Source organism: Tympanuchus pallidicinctus, unplaced genomic scaffold, assembly GCF_026119805.1.
Source record: "Tympanuchus pallidicinctus isolate F22 unplaced genomic scaffold, pur_lepc_1.0 scaffold26, whole genome shotgun sequence".
Taxonomy (NCBI): domain Eukaryota; kingdom Metazoa; phylum Chordata; class Aves; order Galliformes; family Phasianidae; genus Tympanuchus; species Tympanuchus pallidicinctus.
Genome location: NW_026294743.1, coordinates 4,157,081 through 4,180,947, shown reverse-complemented (window position 1 = coordinate 4,180,947; position 23,867 = coordinate 4,157,081). Strand labels below are relative to the sequence as shown.

At 41.0% G+C, this 23,867-nt stretch overlaps 1 protein-coding gene across 1 annotated transcript in view; it reads right to left on the bottom strand.

Annotated features, from left to right (window-relative positions):
- RNF150 (ring finger protein 150) overlaps positions 1–23,867 on the bottom strand; it is a 118,202-nt gene that overhangs the window by 18,928 nt on the left and 75,407 nt on the right. The window contains exons 4-6 of the mRNA XM_052690071.1: positions 23,568–23,650; positions 16,216–16,312; positions 9,400–9,610 (exon numbers count right to left, since the gene is read on the bottom strand). Coding sequence (XP_052546031.1) covers positions 9,400–9,610; positions 16,216–16,312; positions 23,568–23,650 — 391 coding nt within the window. The remainder of the gene's footprint in view (positions 1–9,399; positions 9,611–16,215; positions 16,313–23,567; positions 23,651–23,867) is intronic.

Here is a 23,867-nt window from a genome sequence, read left to right as displayed (position 1 = left end):
CTCACTGTACAAGCTCCCCAGTCACTTTGTTCATCTCTTTGTCAGCGCAGAACCACAGGCAGGTATCAGTTAAAAGCTATAATGCTGAGGTTTCCAAAGAACACTTCATACAACACCAACCCACAGAGATTAATTATTTTTTATTATTTATTTATTTTTTTAACATCCTACAATAACAGATGAGTTCAGCTGCTAAAACCTCTCTCTTAAACCTCACAAACCCATCAAACCTTGCTACACATTTTACATTCTGGTGTAATTGTACAGTTTTTGAACAGAAATCATTCCACCTCTGATCTTTCCTGCAGCCTACTCAATAGTTTGCTATCGGTAAGATTTTCTGCCTACAGTTGTGGCCATCTCTGCTCTGACTGAACACTGCATGTGATCCTGGCCACAGATGGAATCCTCCTTATGAAAATGTAAGTACAGAACAATAATTGAGAGAAGCATTCATAAAGGAAAAAAGTCAACAGTTTCTTTGAAAATGCTGCAGCATTTGAACAGGTTTGGTTTTTTTCCTATTAAAAAATAAATCTTTCATCTGTCAGGCCAGGTCTGCTATGTTTGAATCTTGTATGATGATATATCTATAAAGATGGCTTATTTTAAGAAGAAGTCAGCATTTACATAAACAAAGTCAAAGATTTCTATTTAATTGAATCAATCTCCTCCCTCCCTTCTACTTGTCTCCCTTTCCTTACCAAAATGAACCTCTATAAACAAGAATATGGCACAAGCTTAACTTGATCTGTCTTCCTGAGATGCGTTGCCAACTATTTTGTCTCATCGCCCTGAAGCAAGGATGCCAGCATATTTTTGCTCTTCATTTAACTAGCATCTCTTGCTTTCCCAGCTCTCAGTTAACACGATTAACAAAGCTAGCTGCACTTACCTGCTTACAAAATGCAAGATGTGACACACAAAGCCTAGAGAGAGGCAACCATGACAATCAACAGCAAGACTACCACAACTTTGTCACCTAAAGGCCACAAAAGCCAGACATGTCGGTCAGAACACTCAGGTTGTGAGGCACTCAGGTCAGGGCCTTCCCATTGGCCAACTGCACTCAAAGGCATTCGGCTGGCTGGTAGGAAACCTAGAAGGAACATCAGTAAGAAGCCAAGCTTAGTTTACATAAACCTAGGGCCAATTTTGTGTTTCCCTTTGAATAAGCTTACAGTTACAGCCTAGTTTCAAGTGAGCAGCTTCTGGCATCAGAAAAACCCCTCCAAGCTATTGTCTCACCATAGATTTTTGCTGACATGCTCATGAGAAAATGAAAAAGGCCAAGATAGAGATACCAGTTTCTGGAGTTTCTTCTTGATAATGGAAGGGTAAGGCCATCTGATGTTTAAAAAATCGCAGCTGGAATTTTACAGGAAAATATGGTCTTTAGGTCATTAGGACACCATCACCATCATCAAGACCACTCTAACACTCAGCAAATACAACTTCATACTGGAACAGAGTAAATTTTAAATACTGTCCTCTGCATTAAAAGATTGTCTATTTCAATCTCACTGGTGAATGCATACTTCTATTCCACCTTCTTTTGAATTGCAGGTATTTATGCTCTTCAGAGAGGCAGAAGAGATGAGTACTGGTAGGTACTTGGGAAAAATAAAATATCAATGCCTGGAAGCCAACCACAAAACCTCAGAAAAATGAAAATACCTTTGCGTCAACTCTTCATTATTATTCTTGGAAACTTCATTGCAAAGTCGGAGTCAACATTTCATGACATTAAGTTCACTTTTAACCCTTCTGCCCTTGCTTTTCCATTCAAAGTCTTCTATGTCGACACTTCTCATTGAGAATGATGGTTCCCAAAAAATATTTAGGCCTTGGGAGATTTTTTGGTTTTGTTTGAATACTTAAGTTAAAATACTGTTACATTACTTAGGAGGGCTTTTAGAAGGTGAATGTAAACTTATATTTTCAGTTATATTTTCTGTTTTTAAAAGTAAAGTTGACTTGCTTGTTTCAATCATAACAGAGAAAGGAAGAAAGAATTACTGCAAATAAATGAAATTGTTTCCACCCTGTAGAATACACAGCCATTACAGCATTTTAACAAAGCACTTTTGAGTGTGAACAACTAGAAATAAACTCTTTTTATCACAGCTTTTCTTCAAAATTATTTCCTTTATGGGATGTCTTCGGGCTGCAGGCTGCTCAGCACCTGGGAGTACACATTCCATCTCCCACAGCAGTTTGCAGAGGCATTTTTCTAAAAACTTCTACTCTGAGACTACTTTGGCCCTGCAGACAAAGAGCTGTTCATGCATAGAAAGACCATTTACTGGTGCCATCACCATTTCAACAGCAATTATAAAGTAATAAAGTTCAGTAACGTCTCATCTTCAATATCCCCCTCACAAAGCAAAACCTGAAGCAAGGGTAGTCATATGTACAGGACATCATACTTGGAGGCTGTCTAGACAGTGGCAAACACAGCAGAAATTCACCACGGAGATTTCCAGGTGAGTTGTTTTGCACATTAATTTGTGCGTTACCATAAGGTTTAATTATTGCCAGAACAGAGCATATGTTCTTGCCTGCTCCTCAAGTGCCTCAGAAATGAGTTAAACAGGAAAAGAACAGTCAAAAGTATTGGCACTTGTAAAAGATAGTCATAATAAACAGGATGAGTTGCAAGGATATTCCATCATACGTTCCCTGGCCACTTTGGGAGCCCATTAATGCAGCCCTGATGTCATTGTGCACCACACTGAGTACATCCTGAATATGCTCCTCAGGATACTGCCCTTGGCACTTGTTCACAGACAAGCCTAGAGGAATAAGGAGAAAATACCAACGACTGAAAAAAGCACATCAGTAGAGCTCTTGCCTGGCTTACTTCTTCATTTGAGTCAGCTTCCAACTTCTTAAGACACTGGGAGCACTGAAGAAAACGTACACTCCATCAGGAAGCAATGCAACCAGAACAAGAGAACATGCAAGCAGAATCAGTGATGACCACAGCAAATACTGCACTCCTTTCTATGAGCACCTCCAGTAGCTCAGCCTCAAGTTTTCACCCTCCCAAAGGGACCTCTCTGTCTGCCTGCCTGCTCCTTAGTCTGATTCCTTAACTCTCACTTTCAGATGCTGATTCAAGCTCGTTCATCCCATATCCTATTTGTCTTTGATCCTGAAATGGTCAGAAAAAGATTGAGAGTATCTGCAGCACACTGCATCTTAAACAGCACTTCCTGAAGATTTCAGTGGAGGCTTTTGTGTAAAAACTCCACAGACATTAGAGATGTGAGACTGAATCCTAAACAATCAAGCAGACTGCATGCACGATGCTGAACCAGTCTTAAAGAGAACATTTAGTATTAAGTGACCTGGTCTCTGACTACAGCTCAGATTTGCATTTCACTCTACATGATTTGCTTTACACATACTGTCGTTCAATGCTTTATCTAGCTACATGTTTGAGATGGTGAAGTATAAATAAAGATATAAGCTATGTTGAGCCTGATCCCAGCCCTCAGATCCCCTTTTCCCCTGTTCACATTTAACACACAGCCAGAGCAACTGGAAGTGATATTTCTGGAGACAATTCCACATGCCATCACAGCTTTTACAATGGCAGTTTTCCTTTCTGAGTTTCATCACAACATGATAAATCTCTGATGTCTTTCATGTTCAGCAGCCTGTATACAATTGAAACATCATGCTTACTTTGCCTATTTGTTTATTCTGATTTCTGGACAAAACAGACAGCTGCACAGGGTCTCTCTGTACTTCTGAGATAGTGCACTTGCTTTTGGCAATAGTGTTGAGAAAACTGGCTTATATGGCCCACTTTTCTCTTGCTTTCCCTAATTCTTTCTTGCTGTTTACTGGCACAACTACTTCTGCATGAAGGAACTGATCCAGATGGAAAAAAAACAAAACCAAAAAACCAGAAAAAAAATCAGCTGGCTTCTGGATTGGGCTCACAAGGTAGCTGCTTAACAGAAGGGCAACACGGAGGCAGGAATAAGTAATCTGTGACAGAGAGGCAAGATGTTAACTGCCACAGCATTGGCACAAAGAGACAGACATACTGAAGAAGAGTATTTTCTCCCCAGCCTCCCCAACCTTGGCTGCAGGGATGCCACAGAACTGTTATTGCAACAGTTTAAAAACATGTTACCCCAGCATTTCACAGACCTGATGAGATGTTGATTTTTCTTACAATTATATTTCAACTGTTAGTAAAGACTGTCAGGCTCTTTCAGAATCAAAGTCTGGGCCAGGTCCTTCCTCTGCCACTTGCCCTTGGTTTCTGCAGGAGGGAAGCACAAGCCTGAGTTGCACAGATGGGGGCACAACTGTATGTACCTACCCTGCACCTTGATCTGATTGTGCCACAGGGACAGCTTAGTGTGCCTGTGGGGAAGAAGAGCAATTTGGGAACCAAGAGTTTCATTTTAGCTCTACACAGAATGCCAATGTACCTAACAGATGTGAAATCAAACAAAAAAAAAATCCACCAGATTTAAAATTTGTTCCTTGTTTCATAGCATTCTTTGAACTCTTTCTGCTGTTTGCTCTACTGAAAGACTCTGCATTTCACATCTCAACATATGGAAAAGCAGTTTTGTAACTGGAAAACTTCACTATTCACGCACATAGCCTGGCATGAGTTTCTGAGGTATTTGTAACAATCCAGGGCACGTTTTTAGTGCCATTTAAGCCTAACTTGGTGACCCTTTCAAACCACCACTGGCCTTCCAAAGCACCAATGCTATGTTGGCAGTGGTATGAGTCTCAAAACATATCTAGGACCTCAGCTCACTGGAATTTTCAGTCCATGGTAACTATTTAGCGCAACATCCGCACAAGCTTTTAATAGAGCCACCAGGACTTATGTCATACTCCAGGCACACGGGGCCCAATCTGCTCAGCCTTTAACTAGGTCCCATCAGTATTCTGTCTCAAGGACTGTGGTAAGCGCTAATGCAAGTGTTAATAACTTTCGGTATTAACTAGTGGCTAGGGAATTTTTCCACCTTTTCCACCCCCCTTACATCTGCTTAAAAAAACCTCTAATAATAGCAACGAAGAACAGTCAAGTGGTTGCAAGACAACAGCAGATCAGATTCTTACCATGCGCTTTCATCCTCTTCCAAAGCCTGATTATTCTTCAGAAAGACATTTTAGATATACACAGATCAAAATAATTACTTGAGAAGTTATATTAATAGATTTAATGAAAAGCTATCAAAGAGACTTGAAGGTGTCCTAACAGTCATGATGAGCTTTATGCTGTCAGGGTTTCATGGAAGGAACAAAAAGGGAGGTAGAAAAGGAACTACTGCTATTCCCTAGACCGCACACACAGCCATACAGCCTGCCAAACTCAGTGGACTTTGCAGGCAACAGGCTTCCACTGGGGAGAAATTGTGCTTTTTCTATTAAATTCCCCCCGTGTTTGCAGTAGAGCTATCTATGAATATTCCTCCAACTGCAGAGACAGTGTAGGTGTGATTTCTGAGGTCTTACATAGTATGATAGAACATGACACTGAAGAGAACATAACAGCTTCTCTAAATTAAAAAAAAATACCAACATAAAGCAAAAACTAAGGCAGTGCATATTATCTACTACAGTAATTAGCAAATGACCATGGATACTATAAAAGATGAAAAAAAAAAGAATATTTAGTTTTCCTCCTTCAAGTGTCAGATGTACAACTCTCAAAATATCTAGATGCTGCTTTCTCATCACCTTCAGTGTCCCTGCACTACACACCCTGCTGAAGAGTCTATCCCTATATTTCTTGTAGACCCTCTTCAGCTACTGGAAGGCCGCAGTAAGCTCTCCCCAGAGCCTTCTCTTTACCAGGCTAAACAAACCCAGCTCTCTAAGCCTGTCCTCAAAGGAGAGGTGCTCCAGCCTTCTGCTGATTTTTGCAGCTCTCCGCTGCTATTAGGACTTGTGCTATTAGGTCAAAACAGAAAACTCAGCTGAGATGAGGTTTTATGCATTTCATACACTTTTTCTGTCCTCCTCCTTTCCCACCCCATTCCAGTTTTAAATTTTTTCCATCCCCCCATTTTCAGCAACTGATAACAGAAATTCCACATTTCAAGATGTCATCCCAAGATCCTGCACAAAATCCCAGCAAAAAGAGCAAAGAGACTAAAGACTAAATACTAAGACTAAACAGTGAACAGTATTTGGTCTGTAGACATTTCTAAAAAACTTTTTGAAGGCTTGGATGTTGGTAGAAGCCATCAGACAGAAATTGCTGGTCCGTATTTTAGTGTTCAGTGCTACTACGCAGGAGTTTAGCAAGGGACTCGCTACGGACAGGCCTCCAGATGAAGACCAACCAGATGTTCATAGCACACCTCGTTGCCAAAATTCCTTCAGAAGACATTATCTGTTCTAGAACACTGGGGAGAAAAAAAAAGAGGGAAAGAAATGTCTGCTGAGCGCACACAGAGAAATGAAAAGGAAAGCACTGGCTGAGTTCCAAAAATGAAAAACTAGCCTCAGTGAAGAAGGTGGGAGCTTTGCCACCAGATTTCAATGGAGACAGAATTTCACCCAATGTGAACAGTACTCTGGAAATATCCCCCCTCCAGACACACAGTGGGAGCTCTTCTGGCTCTGAATGCTCACTGGAAACACAGAAAGGAAAATTAAACCCAAACCAAGAAAACAATACCAGAATTATTAATCAACAAGCCAAAGGGATGCAATGACAATTAAGCAAAAGTACTGCAGAAATGAATGGAAACTAGGCAGCAAGTCCATTACCTCCTGGACTACTGAGTTCTGCCAGGAAAACAAAAGGATGCAAGAATGGGTGCTTATGCTGCTGGGCACAAGGGTGTCACATCAAGACTGCACTGGAGACAGTCTACAGAGATTCAGCAACAAGAGGAAGAAAAACTTCTTGCACAAATTCAGCCTTGCAGTGCGTTCCCATCATCAGTGCTATATAAAGAGGCCATAATCTAGTAACTGCAGCAAAGATTCCTAGGAGCAATCAGTGTCAGCACTTATAAATTCCCAGGCTGGACAGGTCACAGAAAGGGCACATGCAGCGAGCTCAGAAGTTGTGTAACTCTGAGGATTCTGGAAATGAGAAATATAATGCCTGAATACAATAAACTGACACAACATTTACAAAGCCCCAACTATATGACAGCTGTGACCCAGTTATTTAGCCTAAAGTTGCCCTCTGATTTAGTTAGCATTTGCTCTCACACCACAACTATATAGCGGTCCAAAATGTTCCCTTTTGTCTGCCTGTGATGTTAGGCTCTACCTAAGAGTGCCTGAGCACCAACAAAGCCACATATGCAAGTCAGAAGGACAAATTCCCATCACTGCTGGAATCAGCTTCTAGCTTTCAACTGAAGACCTCTTCTTTACTGGGAGATTCACTACAAAAAGAGACCAAATGGCTGTTTCTGGGAAATCTGCAGATTGCACTGCTTGCGATGTGGCAATGACAGCACGTAAACTTGCTCACCTACAACTGACTAGTATGCAAGTACTGTACTCCATGACATGAGAAATCCAGATGAAAATTCCTGGCTACATATTAAAGATAGTTGAGTGAGCTCCATGGTTTGCTGCCAGCTGTGTGCCTGGACACAGTACTGGCTTTGCTGCAAGCTCCTTGCCCATGGACTCTGCTATTAGCCCTTAGGATTGCTTAGTGATAAATGACTACTGTCCAGTGACATCAAAGCTTATGGGAAAAAGGGAGGACATGAAGGCAAAATTAAGCATCTCCGCATTCCTATTTTGTTCCTCTGGATCAAAGCAAGTTTTTCAATCAGTTATTTAGCTGGCAACTTGGAAAACTAAGAACAAATGTGTTTACACTGACACTATCCTTCTACAGACTCTGGCAACAAACCAGAAGGAAGGAGAAGAGAGAGGCTGGAGCAGTACTGAGCTCTTGTGCTCCCTGGCTGCCTCGACACTGGAACCACTGATGGCAAACCAGCAGAACTGCTACTCAGTGTGCCAAGATCCTGGGATGAAAAGCATGAATCACCCCATGTGCTGGGTTTTACACCAGACTGCTGTTTTTAATCAGTGTGGGCCATGCAGCTATTGGTCTGGTCCCTTCTTTCCTACATCAGTACCAGGCCTTGTAAAGAACAGTGAGAAAAGGGTATTACCTGCTAGGGGAGCTGCTGCTACAGGAACATACCAGGGGTACAGCTGAAACCAGAATGTAGCCCAGTCTTTGGTAGTATTGAGATACTGTGATGTAAAACCCCTCCTTCATAGTTTAAATCAGCCTATAATGTTTTTGAAAACAATTACTGGAAGGAACAAAATAACACCTCATTTTGAACAGCCCTTGCCAGCATCCGAAAAGGCTTAAGAAAATCACAGCTGTGTCAATGACCTTGTTGGATCCTGAACTTTGACTGTAAAAGGACCAAAACTGAAACAAGTATCTAACCAACAGGGAGAAAAATTAAAAACCCATTTTTGGGTCACTTATAGCTAAGGTCACAAGTGTTTCACTGCCATCACACTGGTTGTGATATGAGTCCCCTCATGTCTCTTCTATCGTTCACACATCATACTATTGCTTGACTCAGGCCCAGACTAATATGTAAAAACACTTTTTTTTTTTTTTTTTCCCAGGACCCATGCTAGCTCCATACACAAAACTGTATTTTCATATTCTTCTTATTCCCTTCAAGTATATCTGATGATTTTTTACAATATTGTAAATAGAGTCATAGAATACTAATACAACAGTATTAGTATTATGTATCAAACAGATATATTGATTTGCTATTTTACCTAATAGAAAGAATTTGAGTCTACTACAATGCTCAACCAAAGCAGCTGACAAATGTTCTTCTTAAACTGTCAGTAGACTATCAACAAGGAACATCATTTTTAGGAACAAAGTGCAGACATTTGGAGAGTTAGTAGATGAAATGGCAGCCCTTGAACAAGTGAAAACTAACCACTGAAAATATTCAAATTTCTCCTTTTTAGTAAAACTTGGCAGTGTTATTTCACTATGCTCAAATTTTCAAGTGCAGGAACTCTGACCATCAAACGTTATAAAGTGAGAAAACCAAAAGTGAATAAAGAAGCTGATGAGCTCCAGTTGACATAAGAAGATGAAAGGAAAGACAAAAATCAGAACTCAACTTCCTTTTTTGCTAGACCAGGGGCACACAGAATTTGCACACAGGCAAACACTACACACAGTGCTTGCAGTGCAGCAGAACGACACGATATCTTTAACTACTTACCTTGTGGAGTTCCTCTGGGCTTAACGTAAGGCCACTGCTCCACTATAAAAGCCCTCACAGGCCACTTTTCCCCCATTAAATATTGGTCTGCGATTCAAGTTTCTAACCATTTCTCCCCGTGCAAATTCTGCCACAAAGAGGAACTTACTGCTTGTTGTGAAGTTACCCTCCCCAGCCTGGGGAAAGGAGTCTACGTCTTGGATTACTTGTAGTACTCCCACAGTCCGCACCGGGGGATCCAGGGCTACAGAGCTCTCGTTCACTGTAATATCGCTGGCTCCTGTTATCTGGTTGGTTGGTGGTCCTCCTATGGAGGCTTCCAAGTCTGGAGGTATATCGTCCATACAATCTGCGTTGGGCTAATGGGAAAGGAAAGAAGAAAATCGAGCTTTTACTTTACAAAAACATTTAATACACCTGCTCTCACTTTTTCACTTTTTCTTAGGCCCACTGCTCCTACTGCCACTTTCTCGATTCCCATGGAAGTGCTTACAAACAAGAACTGAAAATGGCAACATATGATGAATGAACATGCACAGTTGGCAAGCTTGATACAATCTGTTGCAAGAGAGACCCAAAGCACGCATTAAAAATATCCACTGCCAAACTCCCAATCACGGCCTCTACCATTATTTGTACTGAGAGGTTTTTGGGAACATGTAAATTGAAAAAGTAGTGCACTTATTGATACGGTCTCTCAACACAGGCAGACTGCTGAGTCAGATTATAAATGTAAACAGACAGTAGCTGAAGGGAGATGATCACTGTTTCCCTAAATATACATTTTATAGAGCAGATATCGGAGCTTCCAGGAATAGGAATTCATGGGAATTGCCTGTGGGCAAATTTACATGTGAGGTGCAAAAAATAGAAGCCAAAGCTGCTGATAAGACACCTATTTTAAAATCACAAGATTGTCCCCTTTGCTAATGCTACATTTTCCACATAAATAGAATGATGAGAAAACAAACAAACAAACAATATTGGAAAACTGAAAACTCAGTCCAGATTCTTCCTTGGTTTGTGATTCAAACACCAGGGATGGAATCCAGACCTGCGTAATTTCTTCTCTTTTGCAGTTTTATATGAACATGACTATTCATACAGAATGAGCCAAGCTCTTCAAGCCAGGTGTTTAAATTTTCACTGAGCTAACAAGGAAGCAATGCATTGTGCAGCTTTTGCACTGCATCCTTGGCATGAGAGTACCTATTCAGGAAGAACACTGAGATTTCAAGTGAGCACCAAGAGGCAGGAAGAATTGTTTGTCCAGTAAGAAGACTGCATCCAAGCTGAGGACTTAAAGCAGTAAGACTAATTTCTACCCTTGATTTCTTTATGCCAACCCAATCAAGATCAGATGCTCCCATTCATATATCAGCAACTACTATGGAGTTCTCCATTTACAGTGGTGAAAAACACAGAGGGAAAGAGCCTTCTGAAACACATTCTTGTGCCACTAGCCCACTCAGGAAGATTTAGTTCTCCCCAAGGCACAGAGAAAACATTTTGGCATAACTATTGCAAGAATTGGGTTTGAAGTTCTGATATACTGCAAAAACAAACAAACGAAAGGTTAATTCAGAAATGAAGGTACTGTATGTTAGGGTACAAAACCTTTAAATTGACAAAGGAGCATCGCAAGGTTGAGCTACTGTTATGTAGATACCTTGCTCAGTTAGGAAACGTGTGAAGTTAAGTTGCTCCCATTTATGTTTATTGCCCAGGAATCAGACAGATAATCTGGATTAGTCATTTAGGCTTACTGTAACCTGAATGACCTGAAGGTAATTTTGCCACGTGATTTCTTCCCCTCAATGGCAAGTGGTGTGAACGGCCCACTCTACCTTCCTACTGATTACCACTACACACAGAGGGGGTTTAAACCGCTAGACTGAAAATTCTGTATTTGGAGGGCTCAAGTCAGAGGAGATGAACTCTGCTCTGTGAACTTGATTTTCTGCTATGCTCAGGTATCTCACATGCTAAGGCACGTGTGTCCAAACTTTTGGCTTGCCTGGGACACTTTGAGGAAAGAGAAACTGTCTTGGGCAGCATATACATAGATCAGCCTGAAAGTAATGCCTCCTATTTATTTCCATGGAAAGGACAGCAGATACAAAGAACACAAGAACATTAATAGAGGATATCCTCAGGTACATAACACTTTTTCAACACAGCCACTACCATTAGCTATGCATTGCTGCCAGTGATGAACAAGAGACTGCGCGCCACGCTCACCAAAATCTGCACCAGCAGAGGTGCTGCCACTGCTGAAACGCACCACCCACCACCTCACTCTGCTCACACCCATTGTTAGGTCTCCAGAAGCATTCAGCAAGTATCAATGAATGTCGATGGGTGCCATTTTTTCCACAAGGAGGAATTAACACACGTTTTCTTCATACCCACTTCCATGTCAGATGCCATTGAGGCAGAGGGCCCCTCTGCTGCCAGCTATTGCACGGCGAAAACACAGAATGGGATGTTGATGGATGTGGGGCAGGGTGCAGCCACAGGTTGGACATGCCTGCATGAAGGCATTTCTGAAAATCTCACTACCTGCCTGCCTCCAACATCAGGCATCTAGAAACTAAGCAACATATACAGCAAAAACATAAACAGAGGCTTAGCTTTAAGCACAAGAGTAATCCCTTTGAACGCACAAGGTTACCATATGCTGGATTGTTTTTTGTTTTTATTTTTCAGAACCAGGAACTTAGCATGTTTTCTCCCCTCCCATACATTCCCTGTCTGATTGTTGGGCCCCTCAAGACTATTTTTCACAAATGCTCCTGATGAAAAAGACAGGAATTTTACATAACCCCCAGATGATTGATATCCACAAGCTGAAATTTGGGATAAAAATTAGAATTGCCATAGTCAGGCTCCAGCCTAATCCACAGGCAGGGAGAGCTCCTTGCAGCTGGGGATAAAGGCATGTTTGGATATACCTAGCTTTAATGGAACCCACGGAACCTGTACTTTCCTAAGTGAAATACCAGTTATTTATCTGAAACGTTCATTAGATCTATCACTCTTAGCTGTTGAAACAAACGTCTTCAGAATTTCATTTTTAAATGAGATTTGGCTTTGAGGGCAACGTACCTTAAAGAAAAAAGAACTGTTTTATTTTTCTACTGCAAGAAAAATGATTTCTAATTTTTTTCAAGGGATTGGTTGTCTATCCTTTGCTCTGATTCCAGCTATTCCTAGAATGGGGTTTTATCGCCAACTTTTAAACCCTTAAAAACAGGGGATTATAATTGAAAGCCAAACCAAACATTAAAGAATCTAAAATAATGCTTCTCAATATAATTAATCCCTTTACTCCCAAATGATTCTGGTTGGAAAAAACACCCCCGATTAAGCGGCATACTATAAAATCAATGGTACAAAACACTGATAGAAAAAAATATATTCTGGGTTTTGCTGTTAGAGTGACCCAGATACATTTTCTAAGTTTAATTATATTGGTTTCACTCATTACCTGCTTGTAAGTGCTTTGAGGGCACAATTCCACTACAGTCAAGGGAAGGCTTTGTATTGACTTCTGAGCTCTTGGCTAAGGATCTTAGCGAATAGCTTCAAGTCATCCAATCCACTGCCAAAATGCAACTGTCTGCATATCCAGCAGATATTTGCAGAAAGGAAGGAGAAGCAGAGGGAAACTATTCTATGTGGTACAATCACCCCAAAAGCAGCGTAGGTCTTCGAAACTGAAAGACACTTCCACTGATTATTTACTTAAAATACTACAGCCAGAAGAAGCAAAGCCTGTGAGTTGGCTACGCCAGCAGAGATAGTAGAAAAGGTTACACCAAATGTTTGCTGATAGATATTTAGTTAATTATCCTCCTGAGCTGCAGTGAAAAGCTGGGATGTTTGAGTGCTCAGCTACTGTGAAAATCAGCACAGTCACTCTGGTGCTTCACTGCAGCTGAAGAACCTGGTTTTAGGGCAGACGATCTGAAGCCTTTGATACAAACTAAACAGAGAGTTTAGATGTGAACTAAATTGAATTTTTTTTTTTTTTAACTTATCATTTTCTGGAAAATCCTGGGTCTCCCTGCTAAATGAAGCACGATCAATCCCAAGTTGCACAAGCCAGCTCTTTAACAACCACCATAGGACAAACACACAGTTGGCAGGAAAAAATGGTAACAAGCCTGCCTACGGTAAGATTTTCTCATTCCTCCCATTGTACAAGCCTGCAAAGGATTTGGGCCATTTATGCTCAAGCCTCCCAACAGAGCCTGCTGCTTGCCTAAGGCTTCTTTTCTCTGCGTGGAAATTTCAGCTAAGAAGGCTCAGCAAGACTCAAGAACATGGTTAGGGAATGGCATTTTGCTTTATCCGCTCTACAGAAACGTTTGCCACCTCTCGCTGAGAAGCCCTAGAGCTTTACAGCTTCTTCCTGGGAAATGTCTTCTCCAACAACAGCCTACTGACATCTAGATAAATCATGAGCCTCTGAAAAAAATCAGTTCATGAATGCTGATAGAGCCTGGTGCCTTATTTGGGACTGATGACTGCAGGCTTTCTGCAGTGATGGGAAGCTCCCCATGGCAGCAGAAAGCACCACACAGGAGCAATGTCCTCCTGGGCCCACCCTCAGCTGCTACCCACAAGGAGAAGGGTGAAGATGCACAGTTTGTGAGCAGCTGGAGAAAGGCCCTGGGAGCTGAGCAGTGACACTGGGCAGGAGGGGCTACACAGAGGAGAAGTAGGCACAGGAGAGGATTAAGAGTTTAGAAAGAAAAGGCAGAGAAAACCTAAGAGCACCAACTGATAACAGAACAAGCTAAGGAACTTTTAACTGAAATTAAAAAACTAAATTCTTCTGAGCAAATTCTGCTATGGGTACATTAATATTCAAGCATCTGATTTTACTGTTCAGAGGTTGGTACTGAAGTTGACTGAAATCTTCATTTGACATGGCTGTATATGTGGATTACAACCGTATCCTTAATTACAAGAACAGCAGAGTAATTTCCACAAAATTCCATGTGGGAAGCCCTCACTGAGGAAAACAGAACAGATCCCACTTCTGCCACACAATGTAGAAAGAACAAGACTGGGAGTTGTGAGAAGTAACACAAAGGCCTTGTGAACTGAATGGTGCTTTAAATTATTCCTGACAATTAAGTTTGTAGAATCACAGAAACATAGAATCATAGAATGGCCTGGGTTGAAAATGACCATAAAGATCATCACGCTTTGACCCCCTGTCATGGGCAGGATCACCAATCACCAGACCAGATTCCCAAAAGCCACATCCAGCCTGACCTTGTATGCCTCCAGGGATGGAGCATCCACAACCTCCTTACCTGCTGCTACACAGCTGTTTGTGTATAGTAAAGCCACTCATGAAAATCAAAACTTTCACATGCGGCCTCTAGGCATGGTCTTCCTCCTCTTGATGTATCCAGCCTCAGATAACCTGATTTGCAGACATGCTTGGCCTTCAGCAGCTGTCAGTGAGGTCTCTGAGAGTCCTTTCTGGATGTGAATACTCACTGAAGGTACTGAACTTTCTGGAAAGACTGAAACATCTCACTGCAGTTTGGTGGAGGTCTGTGTTCGTATTGGTAATGAAGCAAAAATACCAAGAGGAATGGACTGCCCTGAGAGCAGGAATTGCATGCTATCGCATATGTGGAATAAAGCCATGGGAATTATGCTAGGTATATCGAAATCCTGGGTAATTTCACTGGCAGGTCTATGAACTGTGATATGGAACTGGGGAAAAAATTCTGTATTAAAACCTGCAGAGAGCCATGCTGAATGGCACCGATCCTTTTGTTATGTCTGAAACATATTTAACAGTTCTATCATCTTTCAGTATTTCAAAGATAATATACACTTACAGAAGAAAAATTATCCCAACTGTAACGATGAGTTACACTAGCTACAATGCTTTATGTCATTCTTCCACTGCATTTTTAGCTTGGATTATGTTAGGTTGACTAACACACTTGCCTCCTCCTGTAAAAACAAACTTCATCACATGCCATAAAGCTTTTTCTGCAACAACCTGTCCCTTGTGTCCACAAAACGGATCTTCTGAGGCATGGCCACATCAGCTTCCCTGATATGTTCTTATTATGTGTTATACTTTATATAACTCTTTCATTTGTCAATTGGCATGTCACCAACTGGAGAGGGTATCTAAAGCACCTGTTAACGTATTGAACATATTCAGTATTGAACTTCACTGACACATGGCAAGGCTCACGCACTGCAAGAAAATGACTCACTGCTTCCTGGATAAGCCCCTGATCTCTGGTAACTGCAGTTAGGAAACTGTATGGCAGACAGGATATGCACTGAGTGGAAACATACAACCTAAAAAGATCAATTGTTTTAACTGATTCTAACCACATCGAAATGTACTAAACAATAAAGAGCTCTACCATTTCTTATACGGCATGTGGTCTGCCACATATTTAGTTACTGGTAGAAATCTTCCTAATTGGAATTAGCAGTACAGAGCTTGCCACAGATAAACTTCAAGAGAAATCAGACAGAAAAGAGATTGGCCTTCCTAGATAAAGTCACTAGCTGTCCTCGACTGGTGTATCAGGGAAAATTTTAACTGTTTATCTTCTGCTTTGAGATTTAAACTCAGTGTGGGATTGTAAAAATAAATCAAGCCCTGATTTGAAACATAAATAAAAGCAATATGAAAGAACACAGATCCACCTGAACACCAGTAAATGATACCCTGCTCCACAAACCGGGCAAGTGAACACATTAACCCCAATAAAGACTGTTCCATGGTAACATAAGTGGGGTGAAGGAGAGGCCCAGACCAGCTTCTATTATCCTTAGTAAATTAATTAACACATCAATAACATGGTCAGAAGAGTAGGATGGGAGCAGACAGGAATAGGTCTGGGGATGCACCCACATGGCTGATGCTCCCTTTTTGCCCAAGACAGCTCCCCTGTGAAGTGCTTACCGGGATCCCTAGAGCTTTTAAAATATTCATTTTACACATAGGGCAGGTACGATGGTCTAGCAGCCAGGGGTCTACACAGGACTTGTGAAAAAGATGCCTGCAACGAAAAACAAGATACTTTAATTCAAATCCACAACAGCACAATTTAACACTTAACACCAGATGCTTTTCCTGAATTCAGTAAGTGCAAGCTTTTCAAATAGTATGGTTTGTGACTTGTGCAAGGACTGCCAGACTAAATCCTCTGCAGACAAGGCTTTACAATGATTTCTGCAGCGTGTCAAGCATGTGTGCAAAGTATTACTCAATTGACCTTGGAAAAGAAAATGTACACGATTAGACAACTAGGAAAAACACAATAAATTAGTAGCAAAACACATTACTTAAATGTTAAACACCGTCAAGTAAGCAAAACCTACTACAGGTGAAATCATGTGAATTTCTTGATGGTTCCGCAAACAAATCTGATTACATATTACAGAAAGATTAAGCCACTGGGGCCTGGTATTATTTTTAAGGATACAGACATAAGGAAAACAAGTGAAATGAATAAATGTATATCTTCATTTACATGGAAATATCAGGATGATGCCTTTTAAAGTATGGTCCCTGACTTCCCTGCTCTTTCTAATTTACCCAATGGAGTGAGCTCCTACACAATTCCAGCCCTGAAGGGATTGTTCCTAAACCCATGCTTCATCTGAAGAGACCACTAAGCAACTACCTGAGACTCATGGCTGCTGCAGGGCATGGGTTTATATATTTATATATACATATAAAACCATATATATTTATAACCCAGGCAGAGGAACTCAAAATTATTATCTAACTTAGCCTGACAGACACTGAGATGGAACACGGAGATACTTAGTGCATGAACCTGACAGCTGTATTCTCTCTTGTGAGCATATTCTGTTACATTGTGGTTATCAAGGATGAATGTTACAAAACACAGGAAAATGGGGCTTAGGATTTAAAAACCACTCGTGAGGAGGTCAATTACAGCAGCTGATGCTCAGCATAAGGCAGAAAAGTTCCTCTCTCGCTTCTTTCTCCTTTTCTTTTAATTCACAGGCAGCATATTTGGGCTGACATATTTGTGCTCCACTAGCTTATGTAATGCACCTATTACCAATCAACAGTGCTCTGTGGCTTGGGATAGTTCGTTCTCAGCTCCTGCAGAAAATGAGCAAAATTTCCTACCACATTCATAGCCTCAGAAACTACACTGATACGTAGGAAAATCTTTTCAAAACAATGAATAACCTAAGCAAAACTGATGGTATTTTATTTTGTAATATGAAGATCAATATACACAGACTTTCCCAAGAACGCTAAGACTTGCTTTAAAATAACATGTATATAAGCTCTCATTTCCCCAAGGCCTGTAACAGGCGTCCCACATCTTAGTTAGCAGAGCCTGAAAGATTTCAGTCTGTTTGAACTTTCACATTTGAGAACAGGCAGGCAGAGGCTGGAGATGGCTGTCACAGCCAGTCACACCGCTTGCCATCCAAGCCACCAGGTATCAGCGGGGGGGCACAGGTCACAGCTGCCCAGCATGCTACCTGGAGCAGGGGCTCAGCAGCACACACAAGCCTCCAGCAAGAAATGCAATCTCCGAGAAAGCCAGGCTCACTAAGTGCACCCAAATAATTTTAAATATTTAAGTGGTACCCATTCAGCTGAATGGGTTGGCAGCTGTATCCTGTCGCAGACTCTCTCACATAACAAGGTACGCGCAGCCTGTCAGCCTGATGGAAGACACTGAGGTGCTCTTTCCTCTATATCGATTTGCAGCCATAGCTCACAGTAACATGTGGCAGCCCACACCGTCTGGTGCACTAGCTGACTTCAGTCCTGATGACTCTTGCAATTCAAAGCCACAGCCATGTGAAATCTCAGAATCTTATTCTTTTCTCTTCAATGCTGTCCTCACTGCTTCTAAAAGAGACAACTCCCTTGTGGAAAAAAAAAACACCAAAAACCTCTGTGGCAAATTGTCGCTTTGCTGTACTTGGTCTGACTTCACACAGCTATGGGAAAGGGCAGATCTGTTCTTGGAAGTTTGACCTGTCTAATTATATCAGTTGGCTGTGATACGAAACTTTGTCACTTCTCATCTGATCCTGTATGTCAACATGATTAACACAAATGGAGTATTGTGATCCTTCAAGTTTAAGCCACCACTTGACTAATGCTACTGCAGTTCACAACCCTCCTTCAAAACAAGGCTTGCCTGACCAGATAAAAACACAATGCACTGAATTCCCATTTCTGCCCTGCATGACTCTGCTTTTTATTCCAGCAGGGAGACATCCAATGCACCATCAGGCAAGCATTTTCAACGACTCCAAGTGCAATGACACAGGGACGTGCAATTTTACATTCAAAAGCCTAATCTACATAAACTGCATGATTTCATGCAGAGTATTGAAAGTACATGCCTTGTTTTTCGGCTGTATGGAAAACAACACAAATCTTCATAGCAGTTGGCTCTCTTCAAATGTGTACTCACATCTATAAATACATATGCTTAACTGCATGGATGTGAAACACATTGTGCCAAAATACAAATACAAAAACCCTGAGATTTATGTTCTTGAAAAAAAAAAGAAAAAGAAAGAATTACAAAACCTGTTTTGGATTAAAAAAAAAACAAAAAACAACAATGTAGCTTCTATCAAGCCATTTTACTGTAGACTAGAAAGTCCTCTTTGGTTTCTAAGTTCAACCTTTGTAAGCTTCAGTCAAGCTGTGGCTCATATTACAGCATTTCATAATGCTCATTAATCAAAAAAAGCTTGGAATTTTCATGCCTCCAAGACTTCACAGACTGAAGTTTAGCATTTTTAAAGTTGGCTTCAACAGCGACATTATAAAAGAAATCCTACCGATGCTGAGTAATTTAAACACGTGACAGATCATTTGGCACCTCCCAATAATACATTATTAGGGCTCCATTAATTTTAGATTTAATATGTACAATAGAAGGATCTTGATTATATGACAAAAATGGAATGCTACTGAAAATCATTTTTTAAGATTTGTACCACATTATACGATGTATGATTATTCAATTTGAGAGTTTGTATTAGCTACAAGCAAACATTTTTGTGCGGAATTCAAAAATCACAGAATCATGGAATGGCCTGGGTAAAAAAGGACCACAATGATCATCTGGTTTCAACACCCTGCTGGGTACAGGCTCACCAACCAGCAGACCAGGCTGCCCAGAGCCACATCCAGCCCGGCCTTGAATGCCTCCAGGGATGGGGCATCCACAGCCTCCTTGGGCAACCTGTTCCAGTGTGTCATGAAGTTACTGATTGATAAACGTCCTGATGAGTTTACCATCTAAATCCAGGTAAAATAAGAATCTGTACAAAATAAGATGAGGGTGTAACTATAGTATTTCAGCCTAAATCCTAAACCGTAAAATGATCAACTGCATTTCTGCCTGATTCAAATTTTAAAAAGGAGAAGGTAAAGGCATTACGGTTGAGTTCAGAATTAATGACCCATACACAGAGGCAGTAAGAAAGATGTTTCAAACACAGGCTAGGAAAACGGCTTTGATAATTTAAGTCATAGCTGCAGAAAAGATGCTTTTTGTGTTCTGCTGTGTGCAACCACATCCATTGCAAAACTATGTTGGTTTGGATGGGTTGAGAAGATTCTGAGAAGGACTGTAATTGATTAGTTGAGAGAAAAGAAGGCGAGAGGAGAGATGTCATAAAAATCCTCATACAAGACAAAGGTTTCCATAAGCAGAAAAGAAACAAACTGTTTTTCACCTCTCCCAGGGATAAGAGACACAATGATGTGTTTAAATTGCAGCAAGCGAGATTCAGGTTACACAATAGGAAAAGCTTCATCACTCTCAGGGTGGCAAAGCACTGTAATAAATTACAGGGAGAGTCTGCAGAGTCCTCATCCTTGGAGGCTGCAGTGTGTTGGAAAAATAACTCCCAAGAACGACACGTGTGAGGCCAGTGCCACAGCACCCTGGGGTGGGTGGCCTCCTGGGATCCCTCCTGCCCTGCTCTGTGCCTGCACAAGGCTGTGTACAGCTCACATCAACCAAAGTGAGGAAAAGTACCTCAAAAATCCCACAACACTGCATTTACAGCTATCTAATTAGCACTTGTTTTATTTGTTAACTAGAGATTATTTGTGTCTGAAATGCAATTCACGTTTTCTTTAAAGCTGCAACTTCAAACATACAACAGAAAAAAGATATTTATTTTGGGCTCAGCCCAAAAATTGTAATAATAACTTCATTACAGTAAAACTCTTGCAAAGCTTCCAACTTGCCAACTATTTAAAAAACCTTTTTTCCAGGCTAAAGAGGACTGTTCTCCTACCTTCCTGTTCCAGTTCCAACTTTCCAAAGCACATGCAAACAAACCTAGCAGTCACTTGGATTGGGTTTTTTTTCCTGAATAAAAGCATAAGCTACAACAAAAAGAGCCAAAAGCAGAAAGACACATTCCCAGAGACATGGACTAAGAGCATCCCTTGCTCAGCCCTACATCAGATGTCAGGCTGCAACAGAGGACTGAGAAGGGCTTTGATGAAGGACTGAGCAGCACTGAGTACCTGGCAAGTAGGTTTCAGCTTTTGGGGATGAATATGAGTTACTGTTTGTTTATTCCTAAGGTAGAAGAAGCAAGGACAAAGGGACACGATGATGAGCGTATCTGAGAAAATGGAATAAAAAAAGAAGTGCTGTAATGAAATGATTTTCACAGGAGGCTAATGAAAAGGGAGGGAAGGAGTGGAACAGTCTGTGAGAACACAGTTGTTCACTGGAGGTTCAGAGGAGGCGTGTGAGCTGTAACAGTATCTGTTGGTGACAGAAATGGAACAATCTGAAAAAGAGGTTATGAAGAAATAGAAAGTTCTCAGTAGAGACGAGGCTGAAAGAGCTGTCCTATCTCTCTGTTCAAGTGCAGGAAAGAAAAGTTTAGCGAGAGGCAGACAAAGGGAACAGCAGCATCAGTGATTTCTCCAAAGAACGGCAGAAGAGACGGGAGTTTTGAAGCTGAAGATGGAAGACAAGCAGAAGGAAGTAGGGCTGCGATAAGAGAAGTGACTCAGGGAACAGTGAACTTGCTTATATTTGATGTTGTGTCAGGGCCCTCACTGTGATGCTCACTACCACTTCAACGTAAAACCAGCTGCAAGCCAACACTTTCTTCACTATCAAGAGTCAGTAAGTATTTATTTAACACACTATAGAGTGAGGTTTATTAATACAGTCAGTTGTGGGAGTTGGCTTCTAAAGAGGAAAGAGAGGAAGAAGCACAAGTTAACAAGAATTCTCCTCGCAGCTCTCCAGCAGAAAGAGGACATCTGGGAAATCAGCCTCAAGTACTAGGAAATATCATTTCATACCTCATTCACTGAAATCCAATGGATTTCCGGTACCAATTTCTGAGCAGATTCAGGACTCAGAAACCTTAAAAGAAATACAAAGATATACAGCACTTCATACTGAGCGTGTCTGCTAGCCACAGTTTTCCCAGTACAGCCTGCAGGACAAAGCAGCTCATCTCAGGGTGCATGTGGCTATGCAAGTGTTGCATCCTGTGTAACTCCTGGATAGAAACACGAAGGTCAGCCAGCATGGTGTTGGCTTCTGTAAGACCTGGTGAAATGCCAGCCTCTTATTAAATGCCAGACTAATGCAGATACTGTACCAGAACTGAAGTGAAACCTCTGTTTAACTGAGGATGCTGAAGGAAGAAACCTTCAGTGCCTGTAGGCCTTCATCAAGATATATAAAAAAAAAAAGTGCTCTCCTACTCACTTAACAGGGTCCGCTAAGCAGCTGCTTGAGAAAGATCTTTCAGTTTTTATAATTCAAAATCGCTTAGACTCAAACTGTGAGCATTTTACAAGACAGATCTGCTGCTGTTAACCTTTTAGCATGAGCCATTTTCTAGGCGACCTTTTAAGTCAGCCAAGAACTGAACATCACCTGTTAACTATGTGTTTCCTATTCACTCTGCTTGACTCAACACTGTGCATGATGAAGTCTGACTGGAATTGAATTATGAGGCAAGGCACAAGTGAAAGCGAGAGCTTAGACATTTTTTTTTGCGCTGTGTAACCACTTCTGAAAAGTGCCTGTCCCTATCACGTTACATTTCCTAACTTTATTATCCTTTACAAAAACAAGCTTGATGTCAAGCCAAGGTCCACGTTTTTTTGCAGTTTCTCTTTTTTCTTTCCTATTTCTGCTTCATGAACTATTTGCGGAAAAAAGAAGAGTTCATATGCAGTTTGTCATTGTGGGGGATTTAGAGTAGGTCAAATTTATGATTAATCCATTGCTTTTTGTTTGCCATTTAGCAATGGCAGTAAACAGATTAATGACTCACATGAATGAATACAAATGGACAGCTTGTTACATTCAAATATCTACTAGGGAAAAAACACAGTAGGAAAAGAAACAAATATTTCACTCTTTCAAGCCAGTAAACATGCCTTCAGTAGAAGAAACACTAAAAAACTAGGCTCTGTATGTACCACATCTGAGATCACGGTTTCTAGGGAAATAAAACGCTTGATCCTCTTCTCCTAAGGAAACCAGTGTTTATAGGAAATATCTTAAGAAAATGATTTCCTTTGAGGTATCTTTTGTTAGCTGACATCCCAAGGAAGACAATACAAAGGTACAGAGAGGTGAAGACAGCTCTTATCGCTGGCAAGAGGCTGCACTCCTGCATCACATCACTGTGCATGCACACTTCGTTGGGCATGTTCACACAAAGGGGTGAAAAGAGAAAGGAACAACCCTAAAAGCTCTTCTTGTCACCTCTATATCCCACATGTCTGGGAATACATCCATGGCAACAATAGACAACATCATTCTCTCAGCACTTGGTCCTGGCACAGGACAGCATAAGAATTGCTAACTTCTGTCGGTTAGCCTGCTCTATTCCTGGCTGCCACTCCTAGGCCTCACCTTCAAGTCAGAAACAGGTTCTTCTAAAGGAGTTATTCTGGACTAATGTCAAACCAGTGAGAAAAATGGAGGAAACATCATAACCTTTGGTTTAAAATTCTAATGAAAACTTTGTAATATACCCAGATCCGACACAATTTCTGACTATCAAGCTAAATTCAGGTTTTTACCACCACTTAATGTTATTTTCACTTCAAGTAAAGAAAGAATCATTTCAGATATCTTTACAGAATAGATTAGCAATAAATCAAAGCAATTGATTTCCCAATCTCTCCCTGGCTCTCAGGAAACCTCAGAGCGATACTCTGAGAACAGAGCATAACTTGTGAAACAGACAGACAATCAGAGTTAAAAGCTCCTTCAACCTTCAACTTACCTGCAAGGTAAAATTCTGACAACATCGTTGGGTTTGTAGCCTTCAATACAAACAGCACAGTTATCAAAGTCTGCTTCAGTTTCCTACAGGAAAGAGAACATCATTTTCATTTTTGATTTTGTCAGCTAATCTCTTCAAAGAGTCTACGTGACAAAATAAAACAGTCCCTGATGCATGCTGCATATTCAGTAATGCATTTCAAGAAAAGCAAGTCAGACTTTCAGACATACCCTGTTAGAAACTTTCCCTGGGAATCATGCAGACATAGGTAGCACGTTTGAACTTTCAGGATTTTCTGCA